General features: G+C 35.6%; 1 protein-coding gene across 2 annotated transcripts in view; it reads left to right on the top strand.

Annotated features, from left to right (window-relative positions):
- Positions 1 to 20057, top strand: part of PDE1A (phosphodiesterase 1A) — a 163688-nt gene that overhangs the window by 90055 nt on the left and 53576 nt on the right. For both annotated transcript variants that reach the window (XM_059820138.1, XM_059820139.1), the window contains one exon: positions 14039 to 14152. In XM_059820138.1, the coding sequence (XP_059676121.1) occupies positions 14039 to 14152 (114 nt within the window). The remainder of the gene's footprint in view (positions 1 to 14038; positions 14153 to 20057) is intronic.

The raw sequence follows: 20057 nt of genomic DNA, 5'->3' as shown, positions 1-20057 counted from the left end.
TTACTTACATTTATTCTTCATGTAAAATACATTAAAATACATGTAAAATACAGTAGAATATTAGCAGTATTTTAAGATATATGCTGATCTATGCAAAGTTAGAATCACATTTGTCAGATGGCAAATTTCAAAGATAATAAAAACTGAAGATCAATAGGAAAATGATACAAAATACTTATAGTCTGTTATTCTCCCAACAGTCATGCCATGGATCATATCTTTTTCTTTTGGGTGCACATATACCTGCTTTTTCATAACTGTTAGTTGTTCCTGCATATCTCACTTCAATTTCACATTATTGAACCTTGGGCAAGTTTCTTCATAAAAATACATAAACATTTTTCCTAGTTTGGTTACTGTATGAAATGTCAGTGTCTCTACTCTGGCTTGTTCACATTTCATTCATATTCCTTGGCTGACTATGGTAGAGGACGGCTTTAACCTGACTTTCTTGCATACTCTCAGTTAGTCAACCAGGCATTTCAACACAGGTTTCTTAAAAAGGAAGCAAATTCATCTTTTAACAACTGTTGCATTTGCCTTAAATGTTAAAAAGCTAGATTTAGATCCCTTCATTGCTTGGTTTGATCCCCCAGCGTCATAGCGAGTGCACCTTTTCTACTTCAATGTGTATTTAATTTATTTATATATGAGAATACCTCTAATAACTTTGGCACTACAAAGTTTTTAATAAGCTGGAGCAAAGTTTCCAGCTATGTATTTACCTTCCAGTTGAGTGTTTTGCAGTCTTTTTGCTTTTCCATAACTTTTTTTTGAGGTGTACCCTCACTATGGTAAGAAATGTTGTTGGTTTTTTCTCTCTCTTTCTTTGTGTGTGTATCGCTGCACAGAATGGAAATCTCTGGCCAACGCTGACACTGGAATCTCTCTCACATCTTTCAGAATTACATCCTTGAATCCTTGAATCAACTTAAAAATCACTTAGAGTCCACAATTCCTTTAACGTTCCTTACAATTGAATTTCTAGTCATCAAGAATTATGAAATATGGCATTAAGAAAACCCCAAAACCCACAGAAATAATGAGCTGAGATAGATATAAAATGGCCTAGAAGACTGTCTTCCTAGTATGGTCAAATATAGTGTTATTGAACATTGCATAGCAGATAGCCAACCAGGGTCCTGACCCTGGTATTCAAGCCATATAAGCACATAGGCTTTAGCAGTTACTGTCATTTGCTGACCTAGGAAAGGGTGGTGGCCCCCCCAAAAAGGTGATAGCCATCTGATTTGCTGTCATTTTCACATTATCTTTCCAGAGTGAAATTGCACTCTCACATGACTATTCTCAATCTGTAATGGCAATAAAATCTTAGAGACTTTTCATCCCAATGATCACAATCAAACAGGCTGTAAATACTCTCATTAACCCTGAGCTCTTATTGTTGTGGGTTGCTTGATCAAGGCACACATGCAAAACCACACTCACCACAACTGAACTGTTAATTAGCATTGTACTTAGTTTTCTTTTCACTATTATCCATTCGAGAACGTCTTGCATTGTATACTGAAGACATTATGTAGATGTATGCAGGTGAAAGCAATATGTTGATAGGAGGCCAATGAACAAGGCGCTTTCTCACTTGCTTTAATTTTATGAAATTTAACTCCTGTATACTTTGCTCTAGTGTTTCTCTGTGGACTTTATTCAGGTAAGCACTCCCTCATGACCAACGCCTGGATTGATTGCTACTGTATTAAAGCTGACTTGTTTTTCTTGGGAAAACTACTGGCTTACTTCTCTGAGTAAGGTTATTTTAGATTAAAGTGAATAATTTTATTTCAAAACTGAGGATTCCAATAAAAATATGCTGCAATGGGAGAATCTGAAAAGCAATGGAAAACAAAACAATGCATTGTTTGAGAATATGACAGGCAAATCATAGTATGTAGTTACACTTTCTAACAAACTGTTTTACTGCCTATTTTGACTTTTTATACAGACAGGCTTTTCCTAAATCCTTAGTAACTGTGTAAACAAATATTATCTTATAACATTGAATCAAGAATTTACTGGTTTTCTATTTTGAAATTAAAATGTAGCCAGGTTCTTACTTGAAATGAATGTCAAGGCTTTTCAGAGAGACTGAAGGATAGTGATTCATTCAGTAAAGCTATGAAAAATTAAGCACAATTTAGCAATTATGTTAGTCATGACCATAAGAGAGCTGAGCTTTTTAGCTTAGATTCCATGTCCCTAGAGGAGTACACTTAGGGATGTTGTACTGTCGTCACCTTGAAGAATTCAGATTTTAATTTTTGAGTCCTAGAAAGGCACAGATATTAAGGACAGAATTTTGTGTTATTAAAAGCTGTTTTTGAAATTTTCTTAGAAACCACTGCTTGCCTAGAAGCCCAGTAATTTTCCATGTGAAAGATCTTTGTGATATAGTATTTCTGTAGATAACAAACAGAACATTTCTAAGCAATTTCATAAGTAATTAAATACAGATGGATAAATTTAGTTGTGTGGTTCATTTTGAAATCAGTGTAGGACTTTTTTTAGAAAGTAATGGAGCAGTTTATCCTTTAGCAACTAAGAAAGATAGTCATTGTGTTGGACAGAAAGCCTGAGAATTATGTTTAGTGTTTTTTTGCCATGAGAGCACAAGAGGTGCTTTATAAGGCACAGTCCATGTACTTTGCCTTAGGAAAGGATGCTGGATCTGATGCTGTAGTTAGCAGGGCCAGCTGTACAATGGTGTAGCTCCTTACAACTGAGTGATAATTAATTAAAGAATATTCTTTCTAAAATAAAGGAGGAAACATGTCTCTTCTGTACGAAGCATGACACGTTCTGAAAAATTCTGCTGTAATCCATTTGGGCTGAGAGGTGTCTTTTGTGTTATGTTTTCTTTCACCTGGAGATACAGAGATGTTAACTAAAATGTTGTCTGCTGCAAAATTCTTGATGAACGAGTGTAATTTCCATGTTATTCTGATGATGAATATTCTCTGATTATTGTCATCATCAGTTTGATCACTAAGTTCTGAGTTTTCAGTCTAGTCTACTTATAATATGTGTAAAGTGTATATAAACAAGCAAATTACAGTCAGCTACATATATGATGAGGAACAAAAGATTAAAATAATATCTTGGAGGTGAATTACAGTCTATGTTTGCTAAATTTTCTCAGTTTAAACAAAACAAGATGAAAGTAACACTTTTGGTGATAGATTCTGGACTACACCTTCTGAGGGATGCTTCACTTCAAACCTGGAACATCAACAAATTGGAAGCTATGAAAATATTGTCACTTTTTAGTGAATAGGCTGATAATCAGGTACATTTAATAGCATTTTTTTGAATCAGGCAAGACAATATGAACAGCAATTGGGGTTAGTACATCTTATTGGGACAGATGAGCTAAAACACTCTATGGGATATGTGAGAAGAAAGACCCAAACTCATCAAAGTCCCGAGTGCGGTAGAGAAAAACCTAGGCAATTCTGTAGGATATTCTAGGAAAAAAAAAAAAAAAGAAACCTAGGCAATTCTAGGATAGTGGCCTGTCCCATCATGGTGTCCTCTAGATTAGAGCAAGGCTGCAGTCTGCTACTTTCTGCATAATGCTTTCACAGTCTATTAGGCTGTTTTTATTAAATGTGGAAGGAATAGGGGAAACTCTTAGGGGTAGCATGAATTAAGGCAGAGGAAACACCAGCAGCTAAGGAGTGGCCTCTAATCCAGTTTACCTTCCCAGACCTACAAAGCCTGAGCCCTGTATATTGAGGTGCCAGGCACTTCGCAGACTGAGGGAAATGGCAGCTGTATACCATGCATTGACTACAAATGATTTTTTATTCGGTTTGCTACAGTTACTGTCACGACTGTTTCCAGAACCAAACACAACAGCATATAGCCCATATATACTATATGCTAGACAATGGGTTTAACATGATATTGTTCAAGAATAACTTTTTTGGAAATATTCTTCCTGATGAGCTCCAGGGACTTGTTTCTGTTTAGCTGTACTCATCCTGAAGTATTCAAAGATGGAGCTATTCAAGGACAGATAATTAATTTCAGTTTCTTACCTGAACATAATTCAAATTTCGTTTATCATGTAGAAAAATCCTAGATAAAGCTCACATGTGTAAATAAGAATGGTCATATTACATTTCATCCTATTTATGATCATTCTTAAAGAATATAGGGGAAAAGTTCACCGCTTCATTCTTTCCTCTTTTAAACATTTATACAGCTCTCAAGTGTGTTTAAGCTTTTCTAATGTTCTACTCCTCATTACCAAGACCTATTCTGAAGTATTTTGATTTGGCAATTCTTCAGCAGAACACTTACTTTTAACAATTCCAAATGCCAGAAGTTAGTTTTGCACATAACATAGAGTGCTGGATTCTAGCATCTCCTAATTTTTTCTTTTTTGTTCATTTTAACTGCAGTATTGCAATTTTAAATAAAAGCCCTATTCATATTTTTACATTGTCATATACATTACATGTACTATATCCTTTCTTCAGAACCACTGAGATGGTAATGATTTTACAGCAAAATTGTACTGTAATTACTACAGCTGTTGTGCTAAAGCATTTATGTCTTGCTCTGTCTTTTGAATGAAAAATTCTTTTAGTGAAAATAGATTTGTTGAAGCTGTTAATTATTCAGTAAAAAAGACATCTGAATTAAGGTGGTGGTATTTTTTCTACAATGCTTTAGGCAGACTAAGGTAACTCTTGAATTATTTTAATATTTTATTAAATAATCTGTAATAGTTCATAATGAAAATATTTGTATTTTTTACATTTCACAATTTTATCCCAACAAATAGAGTTCTGTACTTTGTTCCTCAGAACCCATGATATAGTTTAAAAACAGAATTCAAGATAAATTGGCTCTGTCATTCCATCTGAAAGGTGTGATTATATATTAAAAGTATAACACTTATATTCTGGTACTTCAAGTGCTTAAGTTTAATTATAAGTAGGAAAGTAGGACTTCTAAACCAAATGACAAGTTAGAACTTGGATTGAAGCAGGATTATGTTGGTTGTTATGTTGGTTGTTATGTTGACCTGTTAGGTCAGCTGAACCAACTACCCTGATTCATTTGATTGATAGCATAACTGCACATACACATGACCCCTAATCTTGTTCTATGGAAAGAATTCACCTGCTGTATAATACCTTGAAGGTGAATCAGATTGTTTTGGCAGTATCAGGTTGAAGATATATTGTTACACATGCACTTGTGCTGTCAGATATGGGGGGGCAATAATTTCTAGAAAAAAGGGGATGGAATGGGGCATGGAGAGATAGCTGGGGCACCACGTCTGACCATGTTCTTAGACTGAATACGAGGGACTGCCATTTCAAAAAACTTTTCTTCTCTAATGTATTTTAATATAGGTCCTCCTGTAGCCTCTGTTGACTTAATCAGTGATAAGTTGTATGTATGTTGAGAGAAATGGAATGGAAAATGGCATACTAAGCAATCAAATGGTACTATATTTCATGCTCTGCCCATGGAAATCAACAGGTCAGAAATAAATATAAAGTCATTTGTAAATAAGCACAGAGGACCCAGATTCCTTACCAGGACCCAGATTCTACAGCTTGATGTCTCAAAAAATCTGTATCTATTAATGAAACAAATTTAAAAGTTGCCAGAAGTGTTAGCTGTAGCAGTTTGGCCGCATTTATATTTGTTGACCTGTTGTATGCAGCAAGGAAATCCTGTTCTGGTCCTAGTTTCTATCTTGGAGAAATCAAAATGTTAATTGTATACAGAATATATAGTATTTAATGTCATTTGGCTAAGAGAGTTCCTCTGAAGCACAGACAGTGAGATGTGCCAGACCTGCGCTCCTTTGATAATTTCCAGTGGTACAGAGGTTTGGATACACGATTCTTGCTGGAATGTAGAGCCAACACTCAAACGTGAGTGTGAGGCGATCAATTTAGAAATATCCTTCTTCTGCTGTAGATTTTTTTTTTAAATAATGGAGGGGACTGCTTTGGAAGATTTAGAGGCTTAATTTCTGCCTTTTAGCAGCTTCTTCAATCACTGTGCTCAAAGCTGCTCTCTGCAGGAAAAATAAAGCTTTTTAAATGGCCGTGGGGAGCAAGGGCTGTGTGCCTTTTCTGTGTGTTTATCGCTTTAGCTCCAGAAAGTAAGACGTACTGAAAGTCTTCCATCATCTTCAAGCATGATTTTTGGCAGGTGATGAGTTTACATTTGATTTCCCAGCTCGTTGTTGATAGTGAATTTAGCTAGGTTATGGTGACTTTGAGACATACAGACTGTTCAAGTATTTGGCAACTTCAAGCTGAAATAGCTTTAGCTACCACTCTATGTAATGTATATACAATTCAGGGGAACCTTACAGATCAAACGTTAATCTTCAGACAAAAATAAATATTCAGCAAAAGCCATTAGAAGGATAATTTGCAGTTTACAAATCAGTCCTATAGATCGTGCATTATTTGTCTTTGATATCATGGATTGGTTGTGAATTATGTATATCAGATAATGGAAATGAGCATTGGGGAAATAGAAACAGTCATAGAGTTTAGGGTAAGGAACGACTAGTTGGTTACTTGTTGGATCTAGTAGAAGACAGATAAAACACCTGATTGTATGTACATAATAAGTAACTTGAAGTTTGAGGATTTTTTCATTAAGCTTCCACCTGGAAAGCAATTGAACAGATGAACCAAATTAGCATTGGTGACAGTTCATTAGCAGAAGCGAGAGAAAAGTTTGAAAGACACTTAAAGCTTGGCTGAAAGAGGTTTCATTCTGTATCTTGGGTGTGCACAAAGGAAGGTAAGAGAAATTAACGTGGGAGAATTTGTGCTGATGACATACATTGACTCTAATGGTGAAAGTTACTTTTGGGGAGGGATGAGTAACCAGGGGAGGTGAGAGAGACAGCAGGGAAGAGCAGCAGCAACAGGAACCCAGATGAGCCTCCTCCTCTGGGGTGTCTCTCCAGAGCAGCAGATGGTGATGCTGGAGATGATGGTGAAAGGTTATGTAGCAGCAAATAGCAGACCTCTACTGTTACTGAGGTTAAGACACTAAGGCTTCTCAGGCACTTGCAATTTGATTGATCAGGTTTGTTGAGAATTATGCAAAAATTAAAAAATGCTTTAGAGAGCTTGGATCAGTTTATGGTTTCAGGTGGAAAATTTGTAAGACTCCATGGCTTTCTGTGATTTCAGCTAGTTGCTAAAGAAAACTTAGGAATTTTGACTAAATTTTGATTAAGGCTTTAAAAGCACTTGAACCTGTTACTAAATGAGACCCAAAGGATATTATTTGTACAGTATTAGAGTGCTAAATAATATGAATATTTATAGGATGAGTAAGATAAAATGAATTGAAGCCTAACAGAGAATGCATGCCTGAAGGAAAACCACTTCATCTTGCATAAACATGATCAATATCTGAACAGCCAAGGCAATTCTATCACCATGAAAATGCAGTTTAATAATTTAAAAAAGTGTAAATTTCAGTGTGTGTTATATAGCTGCAGAACTATTTTAATTCTTCAATATGGGATCGAAGTTTTGGTATATCAAAATGTTGGTTGAATTACCAGCCTATTCAATATTTATTTTCTAATGACTGAATCATAATTACAGATCAGTGTGTACCACTCATAGAGCTTAAAATAATCATGAAATGAATGTGGTTTGTGAAACCCTTAGCAACGATGAGGCTTTCTGTGCATATGCTCAGACACAGTGGTGACTGAGAAGTAATTTCATAGCACACATTTGCAGCAATGAAAATGTGATATATATTTCTTGCATTTCTCGGTATCAGAATTTATTGAGATACAGCACCTCTAATTAGAAGAAATATTAGGTAACTGCATTTAAAACTGTATTTTTTATGATTTCAGGGAAGTGAAATGCACATCAAGGTCTGAGTCAAGAGCTGTCAGTTCTAAACCTTACTCTGCATTGATGTGCTGGCGTTGGCTTGAATGGGAAAATGTCCCTGTATCAACATGTTTTTCCCTACCATAATGTAAAAAAACTTGAAGTAAAGGTTAGCCATTTTGAAGCCGTGTTAGTTGGCCACTTTGTAACTGCAGGTAGGAGCAAGGGAACAGGAGTGGCTACCCAAAGGGATCATTCCTGAATCTCTGCAGTATCTCTCATCCATTTACATGATCAGGTTTATTCTTTTATAGCCATGTATTACAAATATTACAACTGTATCTGGGATTTTCCTTTTTCATAGCCAGTATTTATCTTCCATCTTGCAGAAAACAAGAAAAAGGAATTACATTCTTTGTCATAATAAAAGACTTCTAGTAATCTGTATATTATAATTTTTACTTGAAAAAGTAAGAGCATGGACTTTGTGCATGGTTGATTGTTATTATTACAGTTTGTTTTTTATTTCTGATCTACATTATTTTAAAGTATTTATTGGGGGACTGGTGTTTTTAGATAAAGATTTCTTTTATACATGCATGTTCTTAATAGAAAAGTGTAAAATTCAATTATGATACCATTTCAATAAAAATAATTGGAATTTGAGCAATTAATGTAGGGAATTTTAGAATTCAAGTGAAATAGTGATATGTTTTATTTGTTGTGACTTTTCCAAGGTGAAGTTTTGCTATTGCCATTTTGGATTTCTCCTAATTAAAATATTTTTCTGACTCTTAAATGTGTAGATATGTAAAACAACTTGGATTTTGGGATTGGGCTTTTTTAAATAGATGAGCTGAACTTCTCATTGTTAATGATTTGGAATTCCTGGATATTGGGCCTTTTTCAGAGTGTTCGTGGTTGAGTGGGGATGTAACTTCTGCCTTTGAAAGCTGAGGAACTACTGGATAAGCAATGCTTTCTACAGGTTGTGAAAATTATTCAACTGATTATTGCAAGAATCACTACAGGTAGCAAAACGCTTTCAGTTTTAATTCTGAATGGTTTTGGAGGAAAATTTCCCACTTCCCGAAAGTTTTAAAAAACTAGTGGTGTTTAAACTGTGACTAACCATATTGTCAGATTATGGTTACTCTCCTCCTCCTTACTTTTAATTTCACATTGCGTATCAGCCTATTTTTAGTTTCTAATGTTCATTTAGAGGGTCAAATTACTTGTATAATAAAGATTACAATTATCCACTTAATTTTCTTATTCAATATTAAATAGTCCAAACAAAACATGAAACAATTGTTTACAGAAAATAATTTGTTCTGTCCTTAAACTTTTTAACACGTCATTATTTGCTTATAACCTTTTCAAGGCATGAATATATCTGGCAGACAGCTAGGGTTTTCTCAACTTGTTCATGGGAACATAATGATTTACAACTTGTAATTGGAGTTGACTTAACCAACACAGATAATTTTTAAACTGGCATTGTGATTATTGAATATTAATTTGAATAACCACTTCCTGTCATTAGCATTAGCATGTGTTTATTATTTTCAAAGAATTATCCATGTGTTCATTGCCCATCCTTCTACAGTGACTTCCTTTAATTTCAAAATATAATAGGAAGCAGGGCTAGTTTACAGTTTCTTTCACTTCCCCTTTAATAGGTTCTGTGGCAAAAGCCAGCTTTTTTTGTACAAAGTTTCCAAAGCAGTTTTAAGTGAAATCCAGATGCGTAAGTTAGAAAGCTCTTTCTTTGCAATGCTTGATGGTGGGGAGACTCAGATGGCAGATAAAGGTGGTCTTTGGGAAAGCAGACACAGGGTGTTTTTCTCCGGTTCAGAAGTTAACTTCAGGCTGAATTTTCCTCTTCTGTTTCTTGAAGACTGTTAAGCTGAACCTTTAACTCTCATTTATTCTCAGTGATCACTGGTAATTTTACCTTGGAAAAGGAAAAGGCAGTCTTTAAAAACTGGAATTGAAATTGTCCAACTCATCTGCCTCTCTACCTTACAATCTCCCTTCTGAAGTAATCCCACCCCTGGCACCTTTCTCTGTTATCTTTTTAATCTGTGTTTAGGACACTTATTCAGTATTTCCAGACATATTTCTCTTGTTGAACTTTGCTTGATTCCATAGAAGAAAATATTTTCTCATTATGATACTGCAAAAAGTCTTTTTTAATCACTGATTCCTAATCTTCCTTCTCCTTCTTGTAGTTACTGAAACTGTTGTAGGAAGCCTTCTCAAATAACCTAAAATCTAGCCTCAGTTAATTTGGTATAACCCCGGAAAGTTACAGTAGATTTATCAAAACTTTAATTCAAATATTGGATAAGTAGAGAATTTTAACGAGGAAGGAGGGAATAATTGAGTTGTGATTTTGATATTGTTAATCAAGAACATACTGCTTGGGCTCCTAGTAAAATCCTCATTTTCTCCTGGTTTGCCTGTGTTGCTGGGTGGGCCTCAAAGCTTATTGCCCACGGTTGGACATAGGTATCAGCTGCACAGGGAGGTGAGGGTAACACCGGTCCTGGTAACCTCACAGAGGCACTGTTAAAATAGGTAAGAGCAGAGCGTGTTTGGATTGTCCGTAAAAGCATTTAATACCACAGTGCTGTTCATGGTGTTTACCCAATATGACAGAAGATGGTTCTCCACCCACTCCCTTAATTAACTGCAGATGTCTCTTTCTCCCTTACAAAGCAGGGCTGCTAGTTTTAAAACATGGTTTTCGGTTGTCCTGAGAGAAAGAATCTGTTTCTTTTCCTCTATAAATCTCTTTCTATCATGTTGTGTCATATTAACTCTGCATACAATTTTCTTTGCCCCTTAAAACAGTTCAAACAGTCCATTTTTCTATTTCACAAAATAGCCCCTCCAGTTTTTTCTTGTTGCTGTCTATTATTTCTTAGTAGCACAGTTCACAGGCAGGGTAATACAACTAGCTCCAATTTTAAGTAGCATTTCAGGTTTTCTGATGGTTTTTCTCATGTTTGTTTTCAATTTATCATACTTAATGAAAAGAAAACAAACAAACAAATAAATAAAAATCCTGCCCAATACAGATGGAGTAATAATTTTTTTTTGTTACTTTTCCTTGTCCTTTTTACAGTTTTCTTTGTCTTGCAGAATGCTGGGCTATGAGTATTTTAACACTTGTTGGTTTGTCTTATAAATTGACATACTAATTCTTTACTAAAATGTTAGTTTCATTACTGAAATGTCAGCTCTTAAACTCTGTGGCTATTTCACTTTAATGCGTAATATGTTGAGTACATACAGACCATTAATATGCTGTTATAACCTATTTAATTTTGCTGCATTGGAAGTCCATTTTTCTAACTTCTGGGTTAGACCTCGTGATTATCATCTGACAAGTGTCTGATCAGCAACACTATGGAGGGATTTTATTGCTGTGTCCAGCTTCCTAGTGGGAAATTGTACCCTAGATAGAGCCACATTTTTCTTGGAAGTGCACAGCAGAGGTTGAGGGCCACTGGGCACAAGTTGCCACAGAGGACATTTGAATTAGATATTGGGGAAAATAATCCACTGTGAGACTGGTTAAACATTGAAACTGGTTGCCTAGATAGTTTGAAATCTCCATGCGTTCAAAACTCAAGTGGAAATGTCCCTGAGAAATTTGACCTAATTTTGAAGTTATACCTAACTTTGAGGTTGTCCCAGCTTTGGGCAAGAGCTTGGATCAGGTGGAGGTCCCTTCCAACCAAAATTATTCCATGGTTCTATGATAGATCTGCATTGGGTCAGCTACAGACACTCTTGAGGACATCTCCACAAAGCGTGGATGCATGAGATGACAAGGTCACTGGTCATCATTGAATTATACGGATTTTGTCCTTTTGTGATTCTGTAACCTCTTCAGAATCACTTTAACTTTGCCTGAGCAGCTTTTCCAAATTGCCTGGTCTGTTATTGTATTCTGCATTCCTCCTAGAATATGAACTATAATTACAGGGCAAGTTACATTAGTTGCCTGCCACCTATGCAGCAAGATACTGCAAGGTCATTATGGCTTAAAGGCTCCCCCAGGGACTCCTTTTCTCCTGCAACAGTAAAACTGATTCCACATATCTGTCATCTGGTCTATGCCCTGAGAAAACGTAGAACCACTGCAAATTGCAGGATTTGAAGCCATTTTGAGCTGATACTGTTCTACCATAACCTGGCCCCTGCTGCGAAATGTTGCATTTTTAAATTCATCTATGCTTCCACTTTGGAAAATGCAATTTGGAGGCACGCTCAGTCAAACATGGATGGAACAGTGCAAGTGGTAGAACTGCCCTACGGCTATTTGCAAGTAGTGGCAATGCTGCTGCCGGACTCGCCTGGGCATTTTGGCATTCGTGCTTAGGAGGGGTTGTATATGTGTTTGTGTGCATTACTGAGGAGCAGACATCCCAGGAGAGTTACAGTGCACGTGTTGCGTACTGCAAGGTGAGTGTCTATGAAATAGCTTCTTCAGTCTATAGGTACCTCTGAAGTGGAAGGAGTTATGTACTGGAACTGCTTCCCCATGCTTAAGGTTATTTCTGTGTAGGAGATGCACTCCCACAGTATTTCTTCCACCCATTTCACTTCTCTGAGAAAAATTTTTAACACTAAATTTTCCATTCCATTGGTATGCAATGCACTGTGTAAAATACCAAGTAAATATGGTTGCTAAGAGCCTTGTTTGTATTATGTTCTATGCTAATTTGAATTGAATTAAGACTTTGGAGAACTGAGGAGGCTCATCTTAAAACTCCATTTGCTAAAATTATCCTTGCAGGCTTGGACATAATTATACCAAGGCCAAATAAATATAAAGAAAAACATGAAAGTGGTTTTATGATGGAACAGTACTTGCCAAGTTTATGAGAGATCTGTTTTGAATATCACTACAACTTTAAAAATTCATGCATTTTAATTAGGTACAATCAAATATTGTATATGCCCAATAAAAATAATGTATAGTATATATAACATAATTATATAACATATTGTGCATTTTTATATATGCTCTTTCACGCCATAAATATGATTTTTTTCTGAAAGTAGCGAGCTTAGTGCTGGTTCAATTCCAATCCACTTTTAAACTCAATGCTTGTTTCACAATTTTTTCACATTTCATACACCTAAAAAACATTATTTCATGAAAGTTACAGTAAAATAATGATGTATCTTTAATTACAGAAATCTTTATCTTATATGATACAAAACTGTAGATTATTTCAACTCAGAGATATAGCACAGAAAGAAGGAAAATACCCATACTTCTTTATGCATTCATTTAGTCACAGCTCTACACAGTTATTGGTAAGGTTTTCATTTCACTCCAGTGCTGTGACTACTCTGTATGGTTAAGTTGAGCAGTGTCAGAAGTGTTCTTCTCATCAGAGAGTTTAGGAAAAATCTGGTATTCAAGGAGTTTATCTGTATAAGTGTATTGCTACAGAGGCATGAGTTGATGCATTACAAAGTCCCCTTTGGGCGTATCCATGTTTATACTGTAAAAGGATGTTCTCAAAACTAAAAGTAAAAGCACACTTGGATTTTTCTAATGCCATATGCACCACCTTTTGTTTGGTATAACGATGAATTTTCTGTAAACTCTGAAACAATGGAGCTCCACATTAGCTCACACTAATAAGAAATACAAATTCTGCAACAAAAACATACTGGAAGCCTAAATAAAAATTAAAGACATTTGAATGAAGCAAAATCAGTATATAGGGGATATTAAAAATTACAATCAACCTTCTAAGCTTAGAAAAATTATAGTAAGACCACTTGCAAAGTTTTGTTTATTATTTAAACAAAATTAGAGACTCAGGCATAATAGCAATGTCACGAATTAATATAAAATTGCTCTGGTGGTACTTACTGAGTCCTCTCTGAGTTATTGGAATGTTTATGCCTTTTCTTAATAGATCTTACAAATTTAGCAACTGTAAAAACATACAGCTGGTCATTGCTATATGTGTTCTAAACCCTGATTTTTTCTAAAAAAAGACAAGAGATGCAGTGACAGTTTCTTGCCTCTACCTTGCCTATTGCATTCGTTCCAATATTTCAAATAGAAAATGCAGTCACTAAAATTTGATATAAGCAATGCACTGATATTTTTATTTTCTTTTTCACAGATTAAGATGCTTGGTAAAGCAGCTGGAGAAGGGTGACATTAATGTGGTGGATTTAAAAAAGAATATTGAATATGCAGCATCTGTGCTGGAGGCAGTTTATATTGATGAAACCAGGTAAGTCTGAGGGGAAAAAAGAAAAGAGGAAAGGATGTTGGGAATCACATTTTAGAAATTTGGTCTTTGCATGCAATTGTAACTGAACATGACGTGAGCTGAAGGTCTCTACACATCAGAAGAATCGTATGTGGCTCTTAGGTCTTTTAGTGACAATGTTAAAGCAAGTAGGATTCCAAATGTCAGATGTAACCATTGTCTGGAGAGTTTGCCTAGTTCTTGTCTCCCTCACTTGTCAAATGTCCACAGTATAAAGTCATAAGAATTTTCTGAAGGGTGGATTTTCTTTCCCCCACAGGCCACATACCAATAATCATGCTGAGGACTGTATCACTGAAAAAAATGAGCTGTTTTGGAATTAAATGCTCACGGAAATGAGTCAGAATATTATAATCTGGCTTGTAAATACATAAATTCATGAAAAGCTGTAATTTATTTCATAATGTTTGATGCTTTGTTTATTATTATTGTTACTGGCAGTATTACTGGCAATCATCTTTAATGTGGGTTGACTCCAGTTAAATTGGAAGTTCTAAGTATTTGGCTTCTTGAAAGAATTTTAAGATATGTGCTATATCGAATTTAATTAGATAACTTACAGTTTTTATTTCATTGTGCTGGTCTCTTGAAGTTTTTTCTAAGCAGAATGGTCTTGTAAAGACGTCTGCCAAAACTTCTGCAATACTGCTGGAGGATGCAGTGTATGTCTTGGTTCCATATTACATTTAAGACTGTCATTGTACTGATTATTTCATGGACCTAACTCTCTCTCTCTTTCTGTCTCCCCGCCCTCCCCCTTGCAAATCTGTATATTTGATATGGAGCTTAAAGTACTGCTCTATCTTTTTCCTCTTTCTTTTCCTTTGATGCGTGTGATTCACACACCAAACCTTGCCAGTCAGGAGTGTGGAGCTTCTACTATTGCGCAACAGAAAACCTACCCGTTTGAAAACAGAAGAATGAAAACAATAGCAAATAAAGCTGGTACCAATGGTCCATTTTTCAGAGCTTATACTACAGACTAGGTTGGCAGGATCACTTATACTGGTGTCCTTCTCTTAGAGTGCATGCATGTCCAATTCTGTAAAAAGATGACCTGAACAGCCTCTCAGCCACCATACAGTTCTTAAGGACACTTTCAAAAGTGTTGCTAGTGATCCCAAATTAAATACACAACTTGAAAAGCATTAGGGATCTCAGTCATGAAGATGTTGACAGATTGAGTTAAATTAAGCTTAACTGAGCAGACTTGGGCAAACCATCTTGTGTGACTTCCAAGAGACCTGGGCTTTGTGAGAAAACGGAATGAATTTAAATTAAGTATTTTAAAATACTGGTAGTTAATATACCACTGTGGATGTATTTATATCAGTTTTGCTGACTGACTTAAGTTAATGAAGCTTCTTTTACATTGAATCAAGGGTTGATTTTTGGATTTACATTAGTTTATGGTCATATTTGTAGTTAAATTGATACAGATCCTTAGGGAGACGGATAAAAGAAATGATCAACAAACTTCTCTTTGGACTCATATTACCACAATAGAGGCATAAAATTTCATTTTTCAGCAATTGTTCTAAATGTAAATCTTGTTGGCACATCTCACATGCTCAGGAAGCTTTGGAAGATTATGGTCCTCTCTCCCCTGTGTTACGGGATATTGTATCACCAGCAGTGGTCAGAGCTTAAGCACCTATTTTGTAGTAATAACCATGGGAGCTGTGTCAAAGCTGCACAGGGGACAACGAACGTAAACCACTGACTATTCCTTCCATACATCTCTCAAACACTGTGGTTAAATGGGTATAGTATTCATAGCTCTTTCTCAGTAGTAGCACTGGGACTATGAAAATAATGTGAGATTTACTTAGTTTCTAAACTGAGGCCTCAGTGGAAATGAATAATATCATTACAATGAGGAATCCAGTCTTTCTGGCTCTGCGTGGGAGCATTGAGACAAGTAACAGACATTTCATACGCAGAGAAAACCGGTACACCTGAAAACACATGGCTTTGGCAGCAACAGGTACATTATTTTTACTGTAAGCAAATATTTATATAAGTGAGTTGCCCTAATAGAACTTAACAGCAGGGTTATTAACTGCCTAAATGAAAATAAACATATATAATTTTATAGGCTTTTGGAGGATTTTCATAGTCCTTGGGCTATTTTCTTAATCCTAGGGGCATTATGACCTCATAACGGTGACTGTTTATTTTCAAAAATTCTACTTCAGTATATGGATACAGTTTTTCCTCTTCCCTACCTTGATGCACAACAATGTTTAATCTTCTTTATTTATTACATCCACTATTTTGCAGGACAATCTTATTTTTCACTGTGCTAAGTCAGAAAGGAAATCAAACAAACGTGAGACAGGTATCTTGCTTTGTTTTAATTTATTCAATACTTCTATTATCCAATGCAACCTCAAAGTGAGTTTGTATAAATATGCATTAAGCATGTGGTTTATGTATATCTTTCCGTACCTATAGCTATATTTCTGAAGTATATGTTTGTAGATACATAAAACAAATTTTCTTGCCCATGTTACTTACCTATAAGTAATAGTTAAAAATGAAATTACTTTAATGAAACCTACTTCCCAACTTTTATTCTCTTATTTCTAGTGTTTTGCATTTTATACCCCACATTCTTCATTTTGGTTTATAGTATTTTATTTTGTTTTTAATTTCTCTTCCTTTGACTAATACAGTCTCCATGAAATTCAGACTCAGTGTGATGCATTTTTTCAACCTGATGATCTTTGTGTTAAATTTATGCTAAGAATATAGGCTGACCCTCCGCTTCTTAGTCGGAAAATATTTTGTATAGTGCTATTTTAAATTTTGACACTTCCCCATTAAAAACAATCTGTAAATTAAGATATTTATTGTGTGGCAGAGAGAAACTGTAGTCTCCACCGGTACTTTCATAGTCTAAATCTGCACTAAAACATTTAACACACAAAGAAGATCTCTCCAGCTTCTGGGAAGCTAATTCTTAAGGAACAGAAGCAGTGTATCATTGAGTCAAGTGACAATGAAGGCTGGAATTAGCTTGTGTGGTTGCATTTGTCCTTGTTCCCAGCAAAGAATACAGGTTCTCTGTCCCTGCACAGAGCTACTGCTGTCGGGAGTCTGGAACTGAGTTGACTGAACTCATTAGTAGATTAGAAATAATAGTTTAGATCATAAGCAGAATGGCCCATTCCTGCTGAGCCTGAACATTCACTTCTATAAATCACAAAGTTCATATCTAAAACCTACTGAAGTCATTTGAATTGCTGTATGGATAAAAGTAATTGCTACAGTATAGAGCAATAACAATTAATACACCAAGTAAAGCAGTGAGAAAACCATCTGAGTACAGAGTACTTTTATTAACAAAGTCCCAGAAGAAAGTTGCATGCTTTACAGGATACAAAAGTTCCTGAGATTTGGCTAATAAGATAGAAAATTTAATGATGCCTGGTTCTACAAGTTACAAAGTATTGCAGGCTTAGGACCAAAGGTTCAGTACAGAGTTTCTGCAACTCAAATGGAAATACCCATGCTTTCTATTTTAAGCCCATGCTTGAGCCCTGGATGTCGTCCTGATGAATTTACTGACCCATTGCTTACATATCCAAGCAGAGGAAGACCTCAGCTTCAACCAGCCACCTAAAACTGAATCCTGTCTGTGGTGTTCTCTTCTTCCCCACCTTTCTGGGAGACAGACTTCAACATCAGCTGAGAGAAAGCCCTCTTAAATATCTCTACAGTCAGATAAGGAATAGCAACTAACAGAGAGTGGGTTAGGAGCATCCTTCTAACTCATCTTTCCATTAAGATGTACATCCTATTAAACAGCATAATAAAATGGCCCTGTCAATGGTCCCACACCTATTGCAGAAGGACCTTCTGCAATTCTTCACAGGCACAGAGATGAAAAAAGCAAAAAGAAAAATCAAAAAGAGATCCAAGTATGAGGTATCTCACAGAGCATGTTCAATAATGTAGCCAAGGATCAAGGAAGAGCCTGGCCTGTTCCACAGCTCTGGGGAACCATTTATGCTACTTAAAAATTAAGTCTCAGGCATTAGTCTAGCAGAACCACTTTTCTCTTTATAAACCCGAGCTTTTTCAGTGATCAGTTCCAATTTCTTATAGTAGGAGAATCCCATTTTTTTCCTGTGTATTGTTACTTCATTTGAGTTGTTTGGAAAGTCTGTATCATTCTATAAAGTTGTGTGTGCACGTAGAAGTACATGCAAATGTGTAAGCTGACAGCACCTTGAATCTTTATTTATAGTGCATCAGTCAGCTGGAAATGGGTGGTAGAATTCAAACCCTTTAGCAGAGTATGAAGTATTTTTCTCAGGTCCTCTTACTTTCCTTTTGTCGCTCCTCTGTCGCTCGACACTATAGCCTTTTATCTGAGAATAAGGTAGCATTTTTTTGAACTATGTACACATACTCATAATCATACATGCTCTTTCTAAAACTATATGCAGTTGGATTGGGGAAAAGGCAGAGAAATAACACAACAGGTTTTATTTATAGAGTTCTGAGAGTAGACTCCTTAGAAACAGGGATAGGCAGTAGGGATAACATTCCACAATTATGAAAAACTGTTTTGGGGCAATGACTGTCAATATCCCATATATAAGGTTCTGAGCTGATGGAAAGCTGGAAAGCACAGAGCAATCAGATATATGTAAGTGCTGCTTTCCTATGAGCTTAATTATCTGTGGCCCCATGTCAATTAATAAGCTTGTTTAACAAGCCCTTTTTAGGACTGCTGCATCTCTCAGTGATGAATAATTAGAAGCTGCACTAAACAATTCCTTGAAGAGATCTAGTGCTTTGGTAGCTGAAGCGGAGGTTCACTGTCAGCTCAAAAGAATCAGTGAAACTCTCACAGTTCCAGCCCCTCAGCAGATCTCTTCTGTGGAAGAGGTTCAAACTTACTCAATAGGTGTTATAAATAATTCTGACAAATCTTGCAGAATTTTCTTCATTAGTACCTGCCACTTGGCTCAACGTAGTGGAAGAAGGATATTTAGAGTAAAACAGGAAATAAATACAGCCTGATAATTCAGTCATGACAGCTGTTTCATTCCTTGTAAACACAGCTCTTTATTCATGCTAACTGAGAAGAAAACAAGTCAAATAAAATCTAGATGGAAATTACAAGATCAAAAAAGTATATGTATGTATTCCAAAGCCAAATAAACCAAAAAATTTAAACTTCTTGTGGAGAACATTTTAAAGTTGTTCTGGATAAAATCAGAATATTTTATTCCAATTATGGTCTTATTACATTTTTTAAACTCCTTAATATTTTAGAAAATTTCAGGAGGATATATATCTGTGCAGTTTCAATGCCATACATGGTTTTTAGTTTGTTTTAGGTTGTGTAATGCCCTTTCAAAAGAACTGCACTTTTAAAAGAAATGCTCTCTTGAGAACTTTTGACTTAGAAGAGACCGTGTTTCAGTAATGTATGAAGTAGATCCATTGTATATAGCTGGCAATTGCTTTGAGCATCTTTGATTCAACAAGACAAAATAACAAATACAGTTATTGCTACATTCATGAAGCAAAAGGAAATCTCATTAAGGGTAAGTGGCTTTATAACAGTACATGTTTGCATGAAAGCTCTGGAAATAGTGAAGGTATTTCAATGATATTATAATGGTAAACACAGTCCTTCTTGAGAAAAAGCTATTATTTAAAAAAAAGTACACATTCTGATATGTATAATGTTAGCTAAAAAGGAGGTCATTAAACCAAAACTTTGTGACTGCTATTGTAATAAACACCTTGGACCATACTGAATTTCCAGTGCACTACTCCAGTAATGCACCAAATATTTCTGTGGTTTCTGGACTTAAAGCAGGGACAAACATAAGTTCAAATT

The sequence above is a fragment of the Gavia stellata genome, chromosome 8 (genome assembly GCF_030936135.1).
Source record: "Gavia stellata isolate bGavSte3 chromosome 8, bGavSte3.hap2, whole genome shotgun sequence".
In the NCBI taxonomy this organism is placed as follows: domain Eukaryota; kingdom Metazoa; phylum Chordata; class Aves; order Gaviiformes; family Gaviidae; genus Gavia; species Gavia stellata.
Note: the sequence above shows the minus strand (reverse complement) of the source record. Positions and strands in the feature narration are given on the sequence as shown.